Here is a 22,348-nt window from a genome sequence, read left to right as displayed (position 1 = left end):
TATGGTGCAGGCTCTTCACATTACTGTTTAAACACAGACTATCTCAGATTTCAGCAGCTGCCACTGCTGCATGCATGTTTGTGTGGCTGTGGAGTCGGAGGCAGCAGTGGTTGGATTGTGATACAAACAGATTTATTCCAGGATGAAATGCGGCTCTAAACTCTCTCTGTTAGCCCCTCTCCACGAGCAACTCATGTCAAGACATTCAGGTCAGCTCTTCATAAGGAGGAGCCGATGGTTGAGCTGTATTGCCTGGATAGCAGTAGGTTATTTACAGTGACATAAAAACCACATTATATTTGATTTGTCATTAGAAAAAAAAAAACAAACAAAAAAAAAAAACAGGCTGTGGTGGCTCAAATCACATTTGAAGAACATTTGAGTTGTGCTCTTCAAACTGTCATTAAAAACAAATCTGAGTCAAAAAAAGATGAAAATGAATAATATATAAACTGAATGAAACAAATTGAGCTCTCATGCAGATATTTGTTACATTTTACTGGCGTTGCTGGCTGCATGCCATTAACTTTCTCTTCTCTTTACCTTAGTTATGTTTTGTCCTGTCTGTCGTCTCTTTGTCCCTTTTTGCTCTTGTGTTTTCTTCTTATCCCAAACAGATGGCCGCCCCTCCCTGAGCCCATTTCTGCTGGAGCTTTCTTCCCTTTGAAAGGAAGCTTTTTTTCCCCCCCCTTCCTACTGTTGCCAAGTGTGCCCTGTGATACGAGTGGCAACCTGTCCAAGGTGTACCCTACGACCCTCCCTCTGTGGGTGTGGATAAGTACTCTGATTCCTGGGTGTCCCTGAAGGTAGCAGGAGAAACTCAGCTGTTGTTGGTAGTTAATTAAAGCCAGTTTGGCATTTTTCTTGGTTTTTGTTTACTTTATATGTCACGTCACGATGCACCTCACAATAGTTACACGCCCGAACTGAATGCACTGATAAACACACCTCATATTTATAATAATATTCTACTTGCATGAGTCCTCGTGATATTTGTTTCCTCTGCACAATCAGCCAACAGTCACGCTGGGTGATGAAGTAAGGCTCACTGTTGGCATTTCAGCTCGACCAAATGCTGCGGTGCATGCCGAAATCATTTTTTATGGACCTGACGAGGTGTTTAAGGGCATGGTTTTAAAATAGAAATAGTACTTTCCTCAAAGTTAGAAGGACTCTATTTACACCCTTGTTATGCTAAAAAAAGAAAAAAAGAAAGACAAACAGCTCCGAAGCAAAAGCACCAAAAACAAAATGAACCAAAGACTGGTCCACAGGTGTCCACCTGCAGGATGGCAGTGACTCTAAATGGTTATTTATTACACTGCTTGGAGCACAGAAGTCCTCACCGAGGTTATGGAGCACTGGGTTCAGTTTTCACTCGTTATCCCCACAAACCAATTTTTCACTGACTTGTTAGTGCTCCCTCTTTTCCCATAACAACTTCTGGCCTTGTGGGCATCTGTGTGGGTGTATTTTACGACAGCTGTTTTACAAACAACCTCACCTCTCCTCCTCTCCCTCCAGCAGCTTCCTGTAAGCATTGATCTCCATGTCCAGGGCCAGTTTGATGTCCAGCAGCTCCTGGTACTCGTCCAGCTGCTGCTGCATCCGGGCTCGGATCTCAGTGATATCCCGATCTTTGTCCTCCAGCCGTCGCCTCATCAGGTCGCGCTCACGTGACAGAGCCTCCTCAAGTTCCCGCGCCTTGGCCTCGCTTGCCGACAGCTGATTCAGAGAGAAGACACACAAAGGTCGCCCAGTTACATTTTCACCACTGCTTTGTTTTGGATTCAGAAATCCACCTGATGGATAACAATCCACTGTCACGCTGTGAGAGGAAGTACCTGTTTCTGCAGCTGGCTCAGCTGGCCTGACAGGCTCTCCATTCGGATCCGGGTCTGCTGCAGCTCTTCATGGGCAGCTCCCACCAAGTTGCTGTTCCTGTCAGCTGACTGACGGGCATTTTCCAACTGACGGGCAGAGAGAAGAGGCAGTCAGCTCACAGCAGGGCTCAACTACAGCAGAAAAACTACACTGCTTCAGTCTGACCTTCTTAATAAAGCTCAAATGAACAAATCCAAATAAAGTTATTTCAAAGCAATGGGGTGAATGAGCATTACTTATAAAAAAAACCAAACCACAAGGCCCGACATAACCACCGTCACAGTAAAAGGACAGTTCACCCTTTGGTCTGTAGTGCTTTAAATCCATCTGGGTTCTTTTTGTACGAGTTGCTCAGTTTTGGAGATATCAGCTGTTACAATGTTGACCTTTCCATCTAATGAAACTGAATAACACTCACCTCGTGGTGCTGAATAGGTAAAAAGAATGAAGTATAATAAAATGTAACAACCAAAAAAATCTTTTTGGTAGAAGTTTCCTTCTATCTACCAACATTCGACAGTTAAAAGCTTGTCACCGTAGCCGCCTGATCTGTGCTGGAAACAAACTGTTCTGAGTATCTGTCCTTCCTCCTTCACACCTGGAGTTCAAAGGGGAATTTTTTTCTCATAGTGTTGCGCTAAACTGTTTCTGACCACATGGATGTTATTTTCATATCAACAGATGTTTTCTACAAACAGGTTTTCTTTCAACTTACTGTAAAGATCAATTTCTCCGACTGCAGAGCCCTCAGTTATCTGTGTGTGTGTGTGTGTGTGTGTGTGTGTGTGTGTGTTACAAAGTTGTAAAGGTAAAGCTTAAAGTTGCAAATTATGTTGATAATTCAAAGTGTGATTTTTTCCAATATCACTAATAACAAATAAGTACAATATATATCCATTAATTAAATTTAATTATAATTTTGCTTCTTTTTTTTAGCCACTTTAACCCTAAACATCCTACTTTTTTGTTCTTGTCAAAGTTCATACAGGAGTGGGAATGTCCTCTTTTTATCTTCATTCACAAAACAGCAAAAACTTCTTCTACCATTTTCTAAAAAACAAAAACGATCTGTTTCATAGCTAATGAAACCAAAGAGATCTAAATCCTACAATCTGTTGTAAACTTCTCTGACACATTTCTCAGATGTTTTATTTAGTTGCAGATCAGCATGAGGACACTCCACCTCTGCCTGTGTACACGTCACACTGTGTCATTTCTTTTAGTGTGAAAAGAAAGAAATGGTAAAGTTTGGCCATAAATGTTTACATCCTGTCATAATGTTACAAGCATGAGCATCTCATCACAGGTAGATATACCCTCCCTTTTCCACAGTGATGCGATTGGTGGGTAAAAAGAATGGTTGGATCATGACAACATGGATGAAAAGCCTTACGGGCCAGAAAAAAAATATTTATGTTTCATTTTGGCTTCGTTTTTCATGAATATACTTGAACACAAAAATGAATGAAGCATTTTTGTACATTGAGATGCTGAGAAAAGAATTCTTTGAATTATATGAAGTGAAAATTATTTCATACTTTGACTCTAGGTGGTGACAGAACCGTGTTTCCCGGGCAGAGCTCAAATTACCTTGGAGTTGTAGGTCTTCTCGATTTCCTCCTTGTAGAGGTGGACCTGCTCCTCGTGCTGGGCTCTAAGGTCAATCAGAGCCTCGGCGAGCTTGCTGTCGAACTCCTGCTGCCGCCCGCTGTCAATCTCCACCATGCGGGACTCAAACCGACGCTTGGACTCACGCAGCTCCTGCAGACAACAGAGGAGACGGTGCAAGATAAAAAACATGCAAACTCAGAGTGGCACTGCCAAGACGACTTGTATGAATGACACTTGAAAAAGACTGATCCGCACTGATGTTTGGTTCATGCACCATAAACAATAATACCATCACCAACTGTAAAAAACTGCCCTTGTCAATTAATTTAATTGTATTAATTAATTAGTTGCTGTGCACAAATTCTTTGTTCAGAGGGCCAGAGCTCCAACAGAAAACAAATCTTCAAGATAGTCCTCATTATCTCTACATTTGGAAAAAGCACAAAGTTGCCAACTTTGGGAAATAAATATTTCAGCTCTATTATGGCATCGTTATATCCGCTCTTTTTGTGCAGACTTCTATCTGTTCTGCATTACTAGAAGGAGAAGAAACAGCTCTGAGACAGATCTGAAGGGAAACATGCAAAAACAACAAGTAGGTGGTTGGAAGCAAATCAATATCCTGTGGAAAAGATGAAAAGTAGGACAGATTACTGAGACAGCACAGTAAAAATAGAAGTGCTGAGGTGAAGAGCAGGAACCTCGTTGTAGATGTTCTTCTGGAACTCCAGCTCCTCCTTCAGGGTCTGCAGGCGGTTCTCAGCGTCCACTCTCCTCAGCATCTCATCCTGCAGCTGCCTCTTGGCATCAGCCAGGTTTACTTCCAACTGGAAAGGAGGCACGAAGAGAGAAACGAGATGAGAGAAATGATTTTTAGCCGAGGCATGTAAGCACGCAAAAAGATATCTAACACAGAACTAGGTCCAATCTGTGCTGCTTGATCTGTGAGCCTCTCTTAAAGAAAAACCTTTAGTTCCTTAGTTTGGCCAGTAGGTGGAGCAAGGCCACAACCTCAGGAGTAACGTTCATTGATAAAACAAATAGCAAAAGATGCAATTTTGTCTGTCTCACCACCACGTCCTCATTCATAATCAGCTGCTGGAGGGTTTACATAAAATTACCAACTCCACTGGGGTATTTCTGCTTTGAGATCAGCACCACACAGACAGCCAAAGTGGCTCTGCACTCCTCTGACTGCTGTTCAGCTGATAAATAGCTTTAAACAATCCGTGCAGGTCTGCAGATATTACAGAGCGACTCCTGCTTTATCAGTGCAAAATGGGCAGTAAATATCCATGCAGCCTACACGGACATCTCTCTTTCATTTGCAAATTCCAGGCTAAGCTTCAAACCACAGTCTGTACTTCTTTGCCTATCAAATCGCAGCTCAAGGGGGCGGGGCAGAACGCACATTGGTGTTTGTGGGATTTTCCCCATTTGAGACCACAAATAAACCACTTCTGAGAGGTAAGCTAAACCAGAGGACCACAAGGCTTTCACTGTCTTTCATTAATTTACAGTGAACTCTTCCTATTGTTAGAAGTGCAGTTTTAATGCTGAAGCATCACAGTAAAAGATGAAAAAAAAAACTAGGCAGTAAATAAACATTTCAGACTCCATATAATGAAATGTGCTCTTCCTGCCCATGTTAACCAGGTAAGACTTAAGTTTGGATAAAAATGTCTTTTACCTTCGCCAGCTGGGCCTTGAGGTCCTTCACCTCTGCCTCCAGGGTTCGCTTCTCCCCCAAGGCAGTGCTGAGGGCAGCATCTTTGGAGTTGAGCAGGGCTTCTAGGTCCCTCAACCTGACCAGAGCTGCCTCCAGGTCAGACTCCTTCTTGGCGTTCCTGTGAAGATAAGGATGACAGGATGTGGACGTTAGTTTGTAGATTCTTTGGTACTTTATGTGTCATCGTTATATATTCTAACTGTGCCCATCATATCCCTGCTGATGAATGTAATTTTTTCCCCACAGACAAACATTTTATCAGCCTTACTGGAGCACTGCAAGTGGCCGCATCCAGTACTGAGAAATGAAGCGAATCAAGAAATGCCAAAAACTGCAGTTCTGCTAACCACCACTTGAGGTTGGCCCTGACAGTGAGTCGATCCCCACAGAAATAAACCCAAGTTAGCTCTCCATCCTCTCATCTAAACACAGTCACATTAGGTCTCTTTAATCTAACAGCCGCTTATAATCTAAATCATTTTTTAAAAGCTGTGGCTGTGTTAGAGGTGCTATATAAAACAAAGCTGTGTTGCCACCACAGAACTGTTTTTATAGAAATAAATGAGAGAACAAACAAAAATGCTTTCTATAAATCATCTTCCATTTAGGCTATTGTTTGTATTTCAGTGGAAAAGGTGAAACAAGGTCCTCACCACAAATCATTCCATGTAACAGAAGGTCACAGGCATAAAATTAAAATTAAATTCAACATATTTTTTTTAAATTAAGCCATTTATTTCTATATGTATTTATTTAACTGTTCACTGGTTTATTACCCTTAAAACTCAATTTTGTCTTGTACATAATTTAATAAAAGTGTAATAAAAGTCTTGTCCATCAGTTCACGTATTTGGTAACTTGCAGTGTAGTTTCCTGTTAGCTTGGATTCAGGTTAAAATCTACAAAGTTATAAAAGAAGAACCTGTTCTTTATCTGTGCCGAGCGATAAGTAGCACCAAAGTACCCGGCAGTGAGAGAAGCTGTGGATGACACACTGTGCTGTGCTGTTATTGGCCTCCCAAACTACACAAGAGCCCATGAACTGCTCTCCAAGACAACCTGTGGCGTTTTAAGAGAACTCGTGTTTGTTCAGAGAACTGTGTGAGGGGAATAAATAAAAGAAATCTTGGAACTGCCTGTGGAAAAACTATATATTTCCAGCACAACATGAAGACGGGGGACGGGTTGGAGAGAGGCTCATGCACGCCTAAGGAGGAAATGGGCTTCCTATTATTCTATTTGGCCCTGTGGGCCAGGCTTCATTGTCACTAATAATGACCATCTGCTGCAGGAGAAGGCTTCCAGGCTGCTCACACAGACCTCAGAGTCCTCTGGTCATGGACTGCCGGGCGTTAGGAGAGCCAGTGTATGGAGAAGCAGGCAAAAAGACACACAGATACCCCACAGCAGGGTGAACTGACGGATATAAACTCCAAAGCGAAAATGCGCTGGTTTATGACACAGCAATCAATATCCTTTACTGCCTTCAATAAAACCCAGAACTTCTTTTCAAGAGGATGAAAGCGAAACTTTGTTTTTCTGAAAAAAAGAGCTAAAACTAACAAGTAAAACAGCAGGTCAACCGAAAAAACTTACATCACAGGCAGAAAGCTGAAAACTGAAGCGGATTTAGGGAAAAAAAAAAAAAAAAAAAAAGAAGGAGCCTACCAGACTGATTATTGTTCAGATTTAAAAAAGGAAAAAGAAAAAGGAGCAGGAGAAGGAGGAGGAGGAGGAGGAGGGCCGCCCAGTTTCTGATGGGCCCAAATCAAATCAGCGTCCTGGCTCGGCCTGCTCACAAACACAGACATACGCAGCTCGGGGAAGAAAACAGAGACTGCATTCACATGCACTTTATCACACGTGCTCTTTAAATAACCCCCTGGAAAAAAAATTAATCAAATTCTACATCAAAACATTTTTTATTATTGTTGCTCATGAACACAGCATTTCATTTTTTATGAAAAGCTGATGAGTCAAAGCAGATTTTTCACTCAGTTTAGAGCCGTTGGTGAACTGGTGTTTTTTTTTAATATTAATAAAGATATTGTTGGATTAAGCACTGAAGTGCCAGATGTCCAGACCGCACATTCTATAAACATCACAAATACTTGCTGGAGTTAAAAGCCTTGCTCATGGGCAGCCTGCCTTTCTGCCTTTCTTTGAATCAGCCTCTGTTTGCTAATAGATACGACTACATGAGAGCAGGAAGGAAGGAAGAACGATATCGGTTCCCACTTATCTGTTGCAACTATTTATCATATTTGACTTGTCAAAGAATGACTTCATGACTCAGGTGTAGTGCAGTAAAAAATGCACTATTAACACCTACAACAGTAGTTGGACCAACAAAGTTGTTGCCTCATTCAGACGTGTCAGTCATCACAGAGCTTCAAGCCTCTCCCACTAGACAGATTAGTAACTCGTGTAAAAAGAGACGTGACACCAACTATAAAATGTTTTAATGGCTTATATTGTTGTGACTGTAATAACAATAATCTAGTTTAACAACCTGAGGAGGTGCCATGCTCCTCGAGGCTAGGTCTCTGCGACGGAAACTCATTTACTAAAGTTGCTGCTTTATGTTATTGTGGGATATTTTAAATTCACCGCGATCCTCATTAACATATACAGTGCACTTCTATAAAAAAGCAAAATAAATCAACCCAAACATGCCTGTAATGGGAGAAGGAGACAATGAGAGGTGTGTTTTTCATTTCACTTGTAAATTCATTTGTTTACAGCTTGAGATAAACACAGCTCTATGTCTGAATGTTAATATTCTCTCCAATGGACCGTTTTAACAGTGTGACTCTGCAGCAGACGAATGCTCTGTGTGTGTGTGTGTGTGTGTGTGTCGTGTGCGTGTGCGTGTGTGCGTGTGTGCGCGTGTGTGTGGCTGCTGTGACATTCATTAAGGCTAATGGGCCCAGTGGATCAGCTTCAGCAGTGAATTAATGGATAGATGTGCCTCTACTGTATCAACATGCTGCTTTCAGTTTGTATTCTCCTTGTATATAAAAGAATAAGAAAAGCTCACAGCTAAAAGACTGAGTGTTTGATATTGTGACTTTATACTATAAGCACATAATATATGAACTGGGGTGATTGTTAAGGTGTTGGGTCACCCGGTTGTCACAAGTCTACTGAAAGTAGTACTCTTGTTTTGCTCTGGTTTTAATCCCTCATAGACACAAATAAAAGCAGGTCAGTGCCGATGTTTAAAAAAAAAAAAAAAAAAAGCAATGATGATTTTTTTTCAGTTTGTTTGTTTTTGAGATCCTCAAAATCAAAAACTTCTTACTTAATGTGAACAAATAATAAAAACAAAAATAATTTGACATGACAGATTAACGTTGGTCCCTCATATCTGTAAATGGCATTTAAATGTTGATATGAGTCAACGAAGCCAATAATGGCTCGGTATATTTTGAAATATATAAAATATATTCAAATAAAATGTTTGATTAAAAAAAAAAGATGGAGTGCAGACGTTACAGAAACAGAAAGCATTTTTAAACTATGTACAGTTTGACTACGTCCATCCCTCCTTCCAAAGAAAGGTTCTTTCTTGCAAACAGCTCAAATTCCTGACATTCATATTCCTTCAAGCAGACACTAAATAGGGCACAGCAGGGGAAAAGGTCAGGAGGTCACGAGCACAGTCCATCCATCATGTCACGTACGGGTCCATGGCTTAACCTCTCGGGACCTTCCTATAAAAAGGGAGACCAGCTCTAACACGGTCTCACATGTGGTGGTGTTGATGTTTTTGTTATTATCACCCTCATTAGGAGTCCTTAAATCATATAGCGGCGACTCATACTATATGGATGCAGGCATAGTCTTGGATCTCTTCTCTTTAACAGGACATATACACCCAAACCAGGCCAAAATGGTTGTTTCTAATCCAAACAGTTAAAATGTATATCGATCACGGTTAAGTTTTGTTTGATTGTTACTGATTTAACGATGGTCCTATTTTATCTCTGATAAGCTGACTACATGTGAATGCAGTGTCCTTTGACTTTCAGTCACATCCAACCAATGTGCTTAACCTTCAAAACGTGACCAATGGCTGATTTCACTGTGTCACCATCTTTTATATACAGGCTGGAGATCAAAGTCTGCAGGCTGAATTTAATCCCATCGACTAGATAATCGAAAGATACCCTTCACAGGCTGAATGAAAATTTCTGCTGGTAGCACTCTGAAGCATTTCTGTACAGAAATTTCACAGTAATCCGATTGCTGCTGAGATACTTCAGTGTGAAGCAAAGTGGTGGAGTGAAAAAACATACAGCCACTCATGAGAATCCCTAATGGCTTGGGAAACCCACTTATTTAATTACTTTATAGCAGCTTCTGTACTGTGCAACGCTTTGAGGGACTAAACCAAAAACTCACAATGGGAATCGCATTCAATAATGGTTTTATTAAATGAGTATTGTCAATGGCTTTGAACAGGGAGGTGCAAAGGTGCACATTTGTCTGCAAAAACTGCAACTACTACTAATTTACTCACATTTCTCTGAACGTAAAAACTTTGAGTTCCAGCTTTAAATAGGCAAAAAAGGCACGCATGTGAGGTAAAGATTGTTTCAGCCGTTTGCACTCTAACTTCACTTCCTATCATGTGAACTACAAAGGAAAAAGGAACTAAATTAAGTAATTAAGTAATTATTTTACTATAAGTCAGGAACATTAGGACGCAGGATTAAATGGCACGACCGATTCATCCTGGCTACAGTTATTGTAGTCAAACTCTAACCTACGTATTACAATTAGATGTAGTTAAGTGAAACATAAAATATATAAATAAAAAAAATAAATAAATAAAATAAGTAGAATGATTTTATGAACTACATAAGTTAATTTGTTTAGTTTTAGTCTTTGTTAGTTTTGCTAAATTTTTTAAAGTAACCTGTATAAGCAGGTTCTCATGGATTCATCCCTGCTTATAAATAATGGTGTGTGTGCGCATTATAACATCAATTCTGAACATTTTGCATCTGCAGAAAAAAAACAAAAAAACAAAAATTATAATTCCATTTAACATTTTCAAAAATGCCAAAACTTCCACTGACATGAATGAAAAGTACAATATTTTAAAAGATAAAAACTGAACTAAAAGGAGAAAACCCATCTGGGAAATTAAGTAAAAAGAAATTGAAGTGAAAATAAAAATTGCAAATTAAATACACTCCAATAACTCTGCTCCTGGGAGGTACGATTGGCACCTTGACTATAAGCAATTTTTTAAACTGAGAAGCTCTGACACACAAAAATAAATGAAAATATTGCAAGAGCAATTTTTCCCCCTGATGTACTCACAAAATCAAAATCACAAACTGGAATTAGAAGATTACCGCATTACAAAACGCATCTCAATGATGCACTTCTCTCACTGGGACATCTCCAGGATGCTGTTCCTGGATGACTGCTTAAAACAGCCAGTGGTCCCTGTGGATAATGGAAGAGCATTGGAAAAGCTCACTTTTTGGAATTTAAGTGTTCTGCAATGCAAAAATTGCAAAAATGACAGAGTAAGTGCATCTGTGGACCGAATGTCTGTATATACAACCTCAGTGTGTGCTAATGTGAAACATGCATGCCGGTCTCGACAGTACACGTTCTCTTCATGCAGCCGTTTGCTCAGAATTACCGGTTCATATATAAATTAGACAGCAAACAAATAAATATTCAACCTCTGAAGCCTCACAAATTGTGCTCAGGACACATGTGGAGAAACTCAGCAGTTATTTTTAGGAAACTTATAATTAATATTTACAACATCATCAGCAGGGGAATAAGCAATGTGGTACTGATCTAACAGATGCAGATTTAATTAAAATTAAAAGTTTTATATTCTGCATAGAAAAAACAAATTAGATCATAAAATGAATTTTGTCAAGCTTTCTTCTTGTCTCTAGACAGTTAAACACTTCTTTTATTTTATTCCACACACTAATAACTACAGCCTAAAAAAAAAGGAGGGGAAAAAATAAAATCGTAAAAATTACATCGTTTACATTTCAGCTCTTCGGAGGAATTTCATTACACATGATTTAAAACTGACACATGCTGAGGCACAGAGACAAAATGGGAGCTTTTGGATGGAGACGGTGTGAGATGGGGGAGAGTAGGAGATGGTGGTGTGAAATGGAAATACGAAAAAGACTGAAACAACAAGAAAAAGAGAAAGAGGGTGAATAATGGAGACAAGAAATCTGAGGAGGAGAAGGAGGAGCAGGAATGTGTTGGCTCTGCTCCGAGCCTCGAGGATGACTCACAGCTATCTTTGTCCACCCCAGTAACAAGAAACGAACTCCGCCTCGCGGAGTGAAAGAGAGAAAAAAGCCTGCCGTCTCTCTCCCTCCTCCCCTGTTTTGCTATGCCGTTACCCCGGCAACCAAGGCCTTGTCATCAGGCCTGCTAGCGTGCACATTTCCAGCATGCTGTGGACGCAGTGGAATAAAAAGGTGGAGAGTTTTCTGTGCAGATTTTCAACACATCTCGGGACGTTGAGTGTGGTGCTTTAATGCGTGCAGCCCCGAAGGAAAGTCTAACCTTCTATTCCTACAAGATATGAAGGAAAAATGACTGTGACCAGAGCCAGAAAAGAGGCTATACAAAGACCTTTATGAGGCCTATAAATCTGGAAACTAAATTTAGACATTTTATAGCAGAAACACATTTAAATATGGAAAGAATTTGGTTTTTCTAGTGCAGTGCGCAAGATTTAGCACAAGCAGTGTTTCTATGTGCTGCTTGCAAATACTAAAAGAAGGCAGAAAGCTCAGGGACCAGAAACTAAAGCAAAAGCAGAACCTGCAGTACCCCCAACAGCCACTTGAGGCTGCTCTGGAGATTTTTTTTTTGTTTTTTTTTTTTAACTAACAAATTATAACCCAGCTGGGGTTAGTCAGGCATTATTGTGGTTGTGAGAGTTAGGTGTCTGCTAGGCTTCATGTCTCATTTGCCTTTTTAAGCATTTCTAAAACATCTTTTTGGTTTATAATTTGGCTCCTTCAGCAGTTACTGCCATTAGCAGTCTATCCAGAGTGAAATTCCAGTATTGAATTCACATTTCTGCTCTTGCCTAATGCAGCACCCAAAATGCTAATGGAAATCCACAAACCAGTGGGTGAGCACCAGCTAACAAACCTAACACCTTTGATTCCATCTTTTATTTACAGTGTAGTAAACAAAAGTCTATCATTTCAAGTTACCCATGTGTGCAGAATGTGCTGCTTTAAGAGACAAAATATTTGAGACTGTACAAATTCATCGTCTGATCTCTCCATGAACTAAGCCGCCTTTGTTTTCCCTTCTTTGCAGTGATCTGGCAGCCTGGATCATTTTCCTGGCTGCGCACAATCAGATGAAAAGGTTAGGGGCCTCCTCATGCAACCCATTCGTCCATCCATACTGACAGTTCTGAATTTGTGGTTTCTGTAGTATTGGAAAAATTTAATGTGGAGTTTAACAAAAAAAAAAAAAAATCCATAACATCCATTTCCAGAAAGCCTGGTTTTCATCTGCTGGTAGCACACAAAATCAAACTGTTACTAAACTCTAAACACAAGATTATTTTATTTTTCTAGAATTTGTGCTGAAGAAAAAAAAAAAAAAAAATCCATAAGCCCTCCAAGTTCCTCGCAGGAAACCTGGCCAACATATTGCTCTCTATGTAAAGTAGCTGCAGGGGCTTTAGACAGCAGCACGCACACACCGACAGCTGGGAGCTGCTCACTACGACTGCAGTGTTTACAGGAGCAGCTCCCCTGCAGGAGTAGGGGCTTCAGCGCTTTGCACACGTGCACATCGGTGGCTGCAGGAGGAAACCCACTGAAAACCCCTGTTTAAACCGCCAAATTGTGCAAGTGTCCACCGAACTATATGGTATGCTACTATATAAACACACGGACACACCCCCTTCTGAAAAGCATGCAAGGTCTGTGTGGGTGGGGTTTCCTGATGACTCACTGCTCAAACACAGAGGAGAAATTGGGGGGCAGGAGGAGGGGGTTCTTCCACATTCCCTATAGGCCGTCTAAAATGTTCCCTTTTCCTTTTATAGCCCAGTGTTTCCTTTTTCCAGCTTCACCACGTTTAGTTTAGCAATTCACAAAGCCACTTTATGTGGAGAGCACTGTGGGGAAAAGGTGACTAAGAGGAAGGCTGGTGAATAATGAGGCACCAGGAAAACATGCCAGAGTACAGCATGATCCTCTGCTAATGGCCTTTAAAATAAAAACACGTTTTATTATAGCGCCTGTATCCAAATGTGCTTTTGGTTACAACTTATTTTCAGAAGTCAAATGTTAAAATAGCAACAAATAAAAATAAATAAATTGTTTTGTTCAGAAAAAACTTACTATGCACAAATTATTCTCCAAAGGCGACTTACTCATCATGACAACCAGTTGAATCCTGGCCAAAGTTAAATCATTTGAGGTTTCCTGCATCACTGAGAAAACAGTTTCTCATATACAGCACAAAACAACACACAGGTAAAAATCAAAATAAAGCCCGATTTCTGCATTTGGCAGACATCAAAGAGTTTTCTTCATTTCTAGTCTTGTGCACAATAACTTAAAGTGTATAAACGATAATTACAGTGAATCCACACACATTTAAGAAGCTGGAATCTATTATTACAAATAATCCATCAAAGTAGCAGCTAAACAATTTCATTCTTTTGCCTTACATCTCTCACTGACTCTCATGATGGCGACCTTCCTGAATGAAGCAGTGTGTGTGAAACCACATCCTGTACTCGTCCTTAAAAGAAATCACAACCTTAAATATGTTGCTCATTCAAATGAAAATACCGATCAACAGAAATGCTGTGGTGGCTGTTACGCGTGCTCCTGAAATGCCCAGCCAGACATGACACGAACTGCTGAGGTAACCGAAAAGAGCTGAACAACAATCACATCACCTCAGATATGGTAAAAATGGCAACAATGCTAACACAGCACCCATCATTTACTGTCACTCATCTGCCACTTTGGGAATGGCTGGCTGTGAGCACTAAAACTATGTGCTGCTACACCTAAATGAGAAATGCACCAGTGCACCCAGTCTAAAAAGTTAGGGCTGGAGGCCTGGGTTATTATACGCTTTTAAATCACGCACTAATTGTGAACACGTAAACGCAACTTTGAACTGGTTCGGCTGCGTGTGTGCCGTGTGTGAGGAACCAGACGGTGTTCTGACACGTTTACACGTGTAGCAGAGGAGTTTCCCTGCAGGCTCCGAGATTAAATCAGGTGCGAAGGTTGTCGAAGAGAACCTCGAGTGTGGCCTGTAAAACAACAAAGAAAAACTCTGCAGACTTCAGCCTGATGGTGCGAGTCAGCTCTGCAGCTTGTTGTGAAACTTTCTTTTGCTGCATTTTTTGGTGAAACAGGCTGGTACTTGACTGTTTCCTGTGTCTCTTCTGGGATGAAGAACACAATGACAGGGATTGTATGTGTGCGTGTGGGATAAATCAGCAGAAACAGTCAACAATGCGGCCTTTGCCAGAGACCGCCCGTTCGCATCCACATGTGGCAGATGGAAACAGCGTTTTTAGTGTTTGCTTTTTCACAGCAAAGCAAATGGTGACCATGGCTAATCGGCTTCAGAGAGCCAAGAGACGTTCTCTCGTATCAAACTCTGTTTTGTTTGAGCTGTCACCAAAGCAAAATTTGCCTGCGGAAATGAGTTCCACGCACTCTTTGTCTGATTCGTGCCCACAGAAATTTGCATTCGTTAAAGCTCAAACACAGCGTCAGTCAACAAATGAAGAAAGAGAACGGAGTCCCGCCCGACGATAGAGCCTGTTAGAAAGTCTGTGTGTGAGACCGCAGACACCGAAGGGCACATGAAACACCTCTTGTTCCCCTTTGCACGATTAGTACATGACTCATCAGTGGGTGAGTCAGATGCTGGTCACTGCTCTTTGTGTTAGCTTTTACGCTAACTCTTCACTGGTGCTGAATCGGAATAACTGACAGGATAAAGAGCAACGCTGGTACACGTCTGCCACTTCTGTCCCTTGTTTTCAGGGGTTTTTGCAGCCATCATTAAACAAAGAGCTAAAGAGATCTTAAGATAAGATTACGAAGAAGCGTTCATGTTCTTTACTATTCAGCGCTTCCTGTTAATCAGACCTGTTAGACGTATGAATTCCAAGTAAAAAAAAAAAAAATAACTGCAGTCCTCTTTTAGGTGCAACCTTGATTAGCTTGCAGACATTAATTTAAGTGCTGACAACAGGTTAAAGTGCTTTGACTAAACAAGACCATCCTGGTGCTTCTTCCAACAAGTCGATCAAAAACGCTTTATTACATCCAGCCTGAACTGTGTGACAGTTATCATCCTGCTGTGTCCCATTTTAAAGAAAAAGAAAAGTCTCAGTTCTTCTTTCAGCCTCATGTAGGCATCAAGTTGTAATAGCAGACTGTTTCGAGTTGCTTTTCCAGCTGCACTGACTTACAGCGAAAACTCCAGAAACCTGAGACGACAGCTATCGTTAGCTTTGAGCTAAATAAAACCCATGTGAAGTTAATGAGTCAGGGTTCTGTAGCTTGTGCTAGCGTTTAAGTGGGTAAAAAAGAAAGAATTTATTCTTGGAGTAAAACCAAGTTGAGGTTGTGGGACGAGTCTAGCGACTGGGTGCTCTCACGCAAAACAGTAAGAGGCTGGTACCGTCGGACAGGAAACACAGGAGTGCTCGCTGTGAGTGTGCAACAGATCAAAGTGACAGAAAAGGAAGAAAAGGCGGGTTTGTTTCAGGAAGACTCAAGTAGTGCCAGGTGAGCTCTAAAACTCTAAAAAAAACAACTTTGCTTTCAGTGATTGTGTAAAGTCTGATGCTAGCAAGCCACACCCATCTGCCACAAGTTAAAAAAACAAACCAAAAACATGCAAACTATTTCCCAGTTTGCCAGAATCATGTTTGTAAAAAAATTTAACGGCAACTTCTGTCACAAGCAACAATGCAAAAGCAGTTCACACATATAGAACACAATTAATGACACTTTTAAATAAAACTGATCAGCTTCTTGAATAATAAGAGCACTGCAAGCTAAGATAAACAAAATCAAGATGGCAAAGCTTGGCTTCCAGTCAGTCCTGCGTCCTAATAAACAAATGCAGCAGTTAATGCAGAACATATGAGCCTGATAGTTGAACGAGATCCCTCACAAACTCTGCCCTGCTTAGATTATACAGCACAACTGCTCCAATTTATGTCAGAGAAAATGAGCTTTTACAGGTCTGGAAGCTGAAGCATTGTTACATAACTAACCAGGTGGGAATGGAATGTTTTAGGATGAAGAGCGGCCACTGAGTCTACTTCCCAACGGGAAAGTCTTTGGACAGTGAGAAAAAGCGAGCTAGAGACACAAAGACACACAGAGAGAGCGAGAGACTCTTTGGTGTCCCACCATCTTAAAGCGATTTAGCCTGTCCATGTGCGAGTGACTCATCGAGGGTTTGGCTGCCTCTGCAGGCTCTGTGGAAACTTCTATAAACTCCACTAAAACACAGAGTACGACAGCCTGCCAAAATCTCAGTTTGGTACCAAGTCCACCGAAGTCCAAGGCCAAGTCTCTCATTACTCACACACCAATAAAGCCAGCAGAGAGCTGTGTGGAGCACCGTTCAGCACATTTACAGGCCTACTGCATCTGTTTTCCATCACAAAGTATTCTGTGAGGGCCCGAGAGAACAAAACACCACCAGCACCCACTGGCTGTACTCTCACAAGCTTCATCTGCAGAATATCTGCAACAGAAAAAAATGCAAATTTGCAAAAAGTTTGTCACTTTTCTGATTTATGTGATTACACATTTATGTGTCCTCAATGGGATTTTCCTACTTCTCAAATGAAAAATTATGAAGCTGCATATCTGAGATTTGGGAGACTAATGATTTCACTGCTAAAGCATAAAATACGGTTTTGTCAAAGTCGCTGGCACTGCGTAGCTGTCCCTTCACTTCAGCCCACAACACACTGGACTTGGCAGTAGTGGGATGCTCATAAATACCCCCGTCAGCATCACGTTTAAATGCAGGACAAAGGGTAATGTTGTAACGGGCCATATTTGAAACCAAACCAAGATCTTTCCGCAAACGAAACCATTCAGTTTTTATTGCCTCAACCAAATCAAAGTGAGTCAAAAAAAAGCAAAACAGGAACTGTGGCTGTAAACAACCACACCTACAAACTCCACTCTGGGCTCTTTAACCCTCTAAAGGTGACTTATTATGCTCATTTTCAGCGATGCGTTTTTACTCTTCTGCTTTGGACCATCAGTTCAAACTAATCGTGTTTATCATAATCCTTGGTGCAGGTCCTGAGCCAAGCCCTTTCAGCTCTCTTCCCCTTTTAAGGGCATGCTTCCTTTATACCAACCTTCATCTGATTGGCTGCCCCTCACAAATAGAAGATCTGAAACGTAAGAGTGAAGCTAATGTGCTCTGTGCCTAATATGACCACATCAGAGATATCCCATCTCTGCTGAAACAGAGCGTTTAGATTATTTCTGGCTCAGCGTTACTCACACATACACTGAGCTCATTATTTGACACTTTGGCCAGTATGTCTATACACCAGTCTAACAGTCGACATCCATATGACAGAAACACAGGATCCCAATTTTTTTCCCAATTTATGAAAAAACAACTTTAGATTAATCAATAAGGAAAAGTGATTATTTACAGGGCTGATGTTTCTCTTGCTGTTTATGATTGACTTTTCCCTGAGCGTGTAAATATGACACAGCTGAATACAGACTTTTAACGTTTATGCCTAAATATAACAAGTAAAACAAACAGGGTTAACCATGATTTAAAATATTCTTGATTAATCACACTAAAAATAAATAAATAAATCTCTTTCTCTTAATCAATAGCAAGTCAAATTAATCAAAAGCTACTCCTGCTGTTTGAAGTCAGCTTAAATGTAAATGCTCCCAAATGACTACATCTCTTTAGGATAGTTCAGGTATAAATGAGTTATGACTCTCGGGCCATGCAGATGATAAGACATTTTTTGGGGCGTCTTCAGAGCTGTGACACAGCGACACAAAGAGCTGCATGATCCAATTTACATCCCTGCTGGAAGACGCCCAAAATCCTGGACTCCTCTCCGAGCTCTTATCTGCCCCGGCATGACTCAGTGTGACAGACGATTGTCCGCTGTCACGTAATACAAGCTGAGATCATCACGAGGGAACGCAGGGCTTCCCCCTCGAGGCAGCCAGAAGAACAGAGGAGGATGTGATCAAACGGCATGAGAAAAGATGTCGAGCAGTAAATCTGCTGCGGGTGCTGGATGGTGGTCTGCTGCCCGCTTCCGGCCTTAATACAGCAGAAAACCTTCAGTTTAAAAAAAAAAGGTTTCTGGAGAGATGGATTTGAGAAATAAATGCATTTAGATGCTTTTATATGAGGAGTTAAAATGTCTGCTGTAACAAAAGGTCCACTGATGCAGTGATTACTGAAGCTCATGATGGAGGTGATTTCTAATGGCAGCTGGGATGGTGTAATGGTGATGCACTCAATTATGAATGAAGAGGTCAGACCTCGTGCTTCTGTCTTTGTGCTCAGACTCGAGTACTCCAAAATGGGTTTTTCCCGAAATTTAAATAGTGACATATGAGCATCAAACCCTTTTTTTTTTTTTTAAATCCTGCTCTAACCTAATAACAGCACATTAATGTCATTAATTATTAACTAGTTTCCATAATCAGTCTTTAAGAGACTGTGAGGGGGAATTCTGGGTCTTATTATAATATGTTTTCAATTTTATCCTTTATGTCTTCTGGTAAAAGCCCAGTTATAAATTACTGCAAACAGAAATTATTAAAGCATTTGATGCTTTTTGTTTTGGGGTTTTTTATAGTACATTATGCATTTTCAAAGCTTGGATAATTTTTTCCCCACATTTTTCTTAGCTGAACATTTTAGAGATTGCAAGGATCATTGAGAAAATATATATAGAGACAAAAATCTGCTGCAACAACCACATTTTTAATATTTAAATGATTTAAAGATAATAAAGATAAAAGAAATAAAAGAGAACTTTCTGTATTTTTAAAAGGATTTGTCATTTTTCTTATTTTTCAAAAATGTTGAGAAAGGAAAACTGCTGTGGTGCTCACATCACTAACTGGCTTCATTCTCTACTTGTTAATGAAAAATATGATTTAATGATGATTTTTCATTAGGTTTGACTATAAAATCAAAATAAATTCAATTTATTCTCCACATTTGAATTTTAATTCTTACAATCAAATTAAAAAAAAAAAAAAACATCTTCCACCTCATGAGCCTCCTGACAGGCTCCTGCTCACTCAGCAAACCAATAGTTTAATGATGGTGTTTCAAGCAGACAACTAAAGAAAGTAAAGGCACTGAAAGGCTGAATGATCTGGAACTGCTTGCTCTTTTCCATTTTAGGGAGGAACTTTTCCAGCAAACATTTTATCTCAACAAAGCTGACAGGAGCAGCTTGAATGAATCCTCCTGTTACACATCACCCATTAATAGAGCGGATGTATAACACGTTACCTTAGCGACAGGTTTAGAATTTACCCCGAGATAAATATAGAAACTTTACTCATGCGAACTCAAGCTATGACTAATATTAGACGGCTTCTTATGACGTCCGATACTTGAGCAGGCTCCCCCTTTCACTTCTTGTTTTCTCCTCACAGGAGAGAGTTTGGTCAGATATTAAAAAGCTTCTGTTTATCACATTGTTGTTGGGTGATGGCATCTACTGTGCAGCTATGTGACCTGTTGCACAGGGGAAAACAACAGCGCCGGATTGCAGTAAATACAGCTTTGTATCTAAATGGAGCGTAACAAGGAAATTTAGTTTATCAGAAAATAAACAAACGCCTAAAACTGACCATAAACATAACAAATGTCTGAAACACGCACAAGTCATAGTTCATAATACAGTAGGCAAATTGTAAAAGAAAGTATTCCCGGTTGAGGAAATGGGATGTGTGATGTGATAAGTGCATTTCCTGCAGTGCAGTCTGATAGCCGTTCATGTCATAGTTGTGCTCAGCGTTGCACATCAGTTCATGAATGCAGTGTTAGTGCATCTGCTGCATCTTTGTATTGTACCGACTTTCAGTCTGCAGCTGCTCCTGGATGTGCTCAGCCACATCTACTACAGCATATTTCATCGATTTTTGTATTGTTTCAACAGTCTGAAGAAGAAAAAAGAAGTCTGAGCGCTTCATCAGTGTCTGCCACACCTTCACACACATCGTTCAGACAGGTGGGGCAAACTCATCCATGGAAAATCCCTGCTTTGTGTCTGATCCCGAAAGAGGACTTAGCTATTTACTTTCAAATGCTGCGCTGGTGTCTGAGCAGCTCACAGTCGAGTGTTTTAAAACGTCTGTTAAAAGTGGCTGCTGGTTATGCTGACATAATACTACAGCTACAATCACAACAATAAAGCCTGTGCATGCAGAGTGCATTTATTTATTATTTTTTTCTAAAGACTAGTTTTTGTTTTTTTTTCCTCCACACTTGGATTTACTTTTCATTTCCATTTCACTCCACACTAAAACCAAAGGACACTCCCAGAGATCCTGTGTTAATGCTATTATGTTGGGACAATATTAGTCAGGTATATCTTCAATGTCGTGGCCGATGGGTGAATATAAACCTTACATCATTACAGTTGGCAGTATTTAAAGTTGCTTCCATATAAACAATGAAAAGCAGTTTTGTTTGCTGTAATAACATCTCCTGCTCTTACAGCAATACAGGAGAAGAGCCCTTCATGCTGTGGCGAGTAATCATTACTCACTGCCCATTAGTAAAAATGAGCTTTATATGAGGTTTCATTCACTTAAGTTTAAATCCACAGTACAAAATTCCCTCTTTGTGTTTTCCTGCAGCAGCCCAAAGACCTGACACTTAGCATGAATTTCAGACTCTGAAAGATATCAACTTAACTCGGAGCCTTGTGTTGTATTAAAATACAATTCGAGTGTTTGTCTTGTCAGTTTCCACTTGAAGGGCATTCTGAAGCAATCTTTTAATGGATAATCAGAGTAAGAACTTCAAGGGGACAGTCATGCATATCTAACCTCAGGATTGATGAATGTATTTTGTTGCCCCTGTGAAACACTTTGTAATGTGGATTTTGAGAGGTTGTCTATAAATAAAGAGCTTATTATATAAATGCTTAGATTAGTGTAGTTTGCATAGCAGCACAAAGCTAAAATAAAGCGTAATATGATGACCAATAATTCATTTATCAGTCTGGTTAAGGGTTAAAAATGACCCTCATACAATCAGCTAGACTGTATACTCTACGCGAGACAACACAGGCGCAGTGCTTTAGGTATTCAATGAAAAAGACCTTGACAATAACGTGTCTCCTCTTTAGTGTAGCTTTGCCTGGTTTTAAATGCTGGGCCATTTCAAGCGGCTCTAGGCTTTAAGTTTAGACCTCTGTTTTAAAGACCATATTCCCCTCACACCTGCTTTTTGCCACAATTTTAAATTATATAGGAGAGAGGTTGTCGTTCTGACCCCTTGGCGCTTCGCCTCAGGGGATGAAAGCATGTGTCCCCTGTGGTCGTTCTGCATACAAAGGCGTGTGTGTGTCTGCCTTTGGGCTGAACAGGCGTGTCCTGCCAGCCAAACTGCACTGAAGGCTCCACCTGTTGCTGTGTCACGTTTGGGGAGCAACAAGCAAGGACACCAGTGAAAAGTCAACATATTGTGAGACTGAACAGCCGCGCGTTCGTTCTGCTGCTGCTGCTGTCGCCGCCTGACGCTCAGCCCAGCAGCGTCACAGCAGCCCGTCAGTGTGTATTAATAAAGCCGACTTCCCGTCACAGAGAGTTCACTCAGCCCATTCCAGAGGCCATGAAAAAAGGGTCTGAGTCACAACCCCGTCACACGGCCGAGCCAAGGCTCCCACGGCGCCATGGAAACCAAACAGCAAACACGCCACTTAAAGTCTAGCAGATAAAGGCAGCTCAAGCCGGACTGAGTGATTCTTTTCCAGCACACATGCATCAAAAGAATCTGCCTCCTTAGGAAAATAAAACTGCTGTGGGAGCCGTGGTTACTCCTGCAGGCAAG

The 22,348-nt window shown here is 40.7% G+C and overlaps 1 protein-coding gene across 1 annotated transcript in view; it reads right to left on the bottom strand.

The window, feature by feature from the left end:
• The window catches only part of LOC116327123 (lamin-A), a 41,267-nt gene that overhangs the window by 6,632 nt on the left and 12,287 nt on the right, over positions 1 to 22,348 (bottom strand). The window contains exons 4-8 of the mRNA XM_031748616.2: positions 5,186 to 5,342; positions 4,197 to 4,322; positions 3,475 to 3,645; positions 1,845 to 1,970; positions 1,505 to 1,725 (exon numbers count right to left, since the gene is read on the bottom strand). Of these exons, the coding sequence (XP_031604476.1) occupies positions 1,505 to 1,725; positions 1,845 to 1,970; positions 3,475 to 3,645; positions 4,197 to 4,322; positions 5,186 to 5,342 (801 nt within the window). The remainder of the gene's footprint in view (positions 1 to 1,504; positions 1,726 to 1,844; positions 1,971 to 3,474; positions 3,646 to 4,196; positions 4,323 to 5,185; positions 5,343 to 22,348) is intronic.

This window comes from Oreochromis aureus, linkage group 11 (genome assembly GCF_013358895.1).
Source record: "Oreochromis aureus strain Israel breed Guangdong linkage group 11, ZZ_aureus, whole genome shotgun sequence".
NCBI classification, from domain to species: domain Eukaryota; kingdom Metazoa; phylum Chordata; class Actinopteri; order Cichliformes; family Cichlidae; genus Oreochromis; species Oreochromis aureus.
Note: the sequence above shows the minus strand (reverse complement) of the source record. Positions and strands in the feature narration are given on the sequence as shown.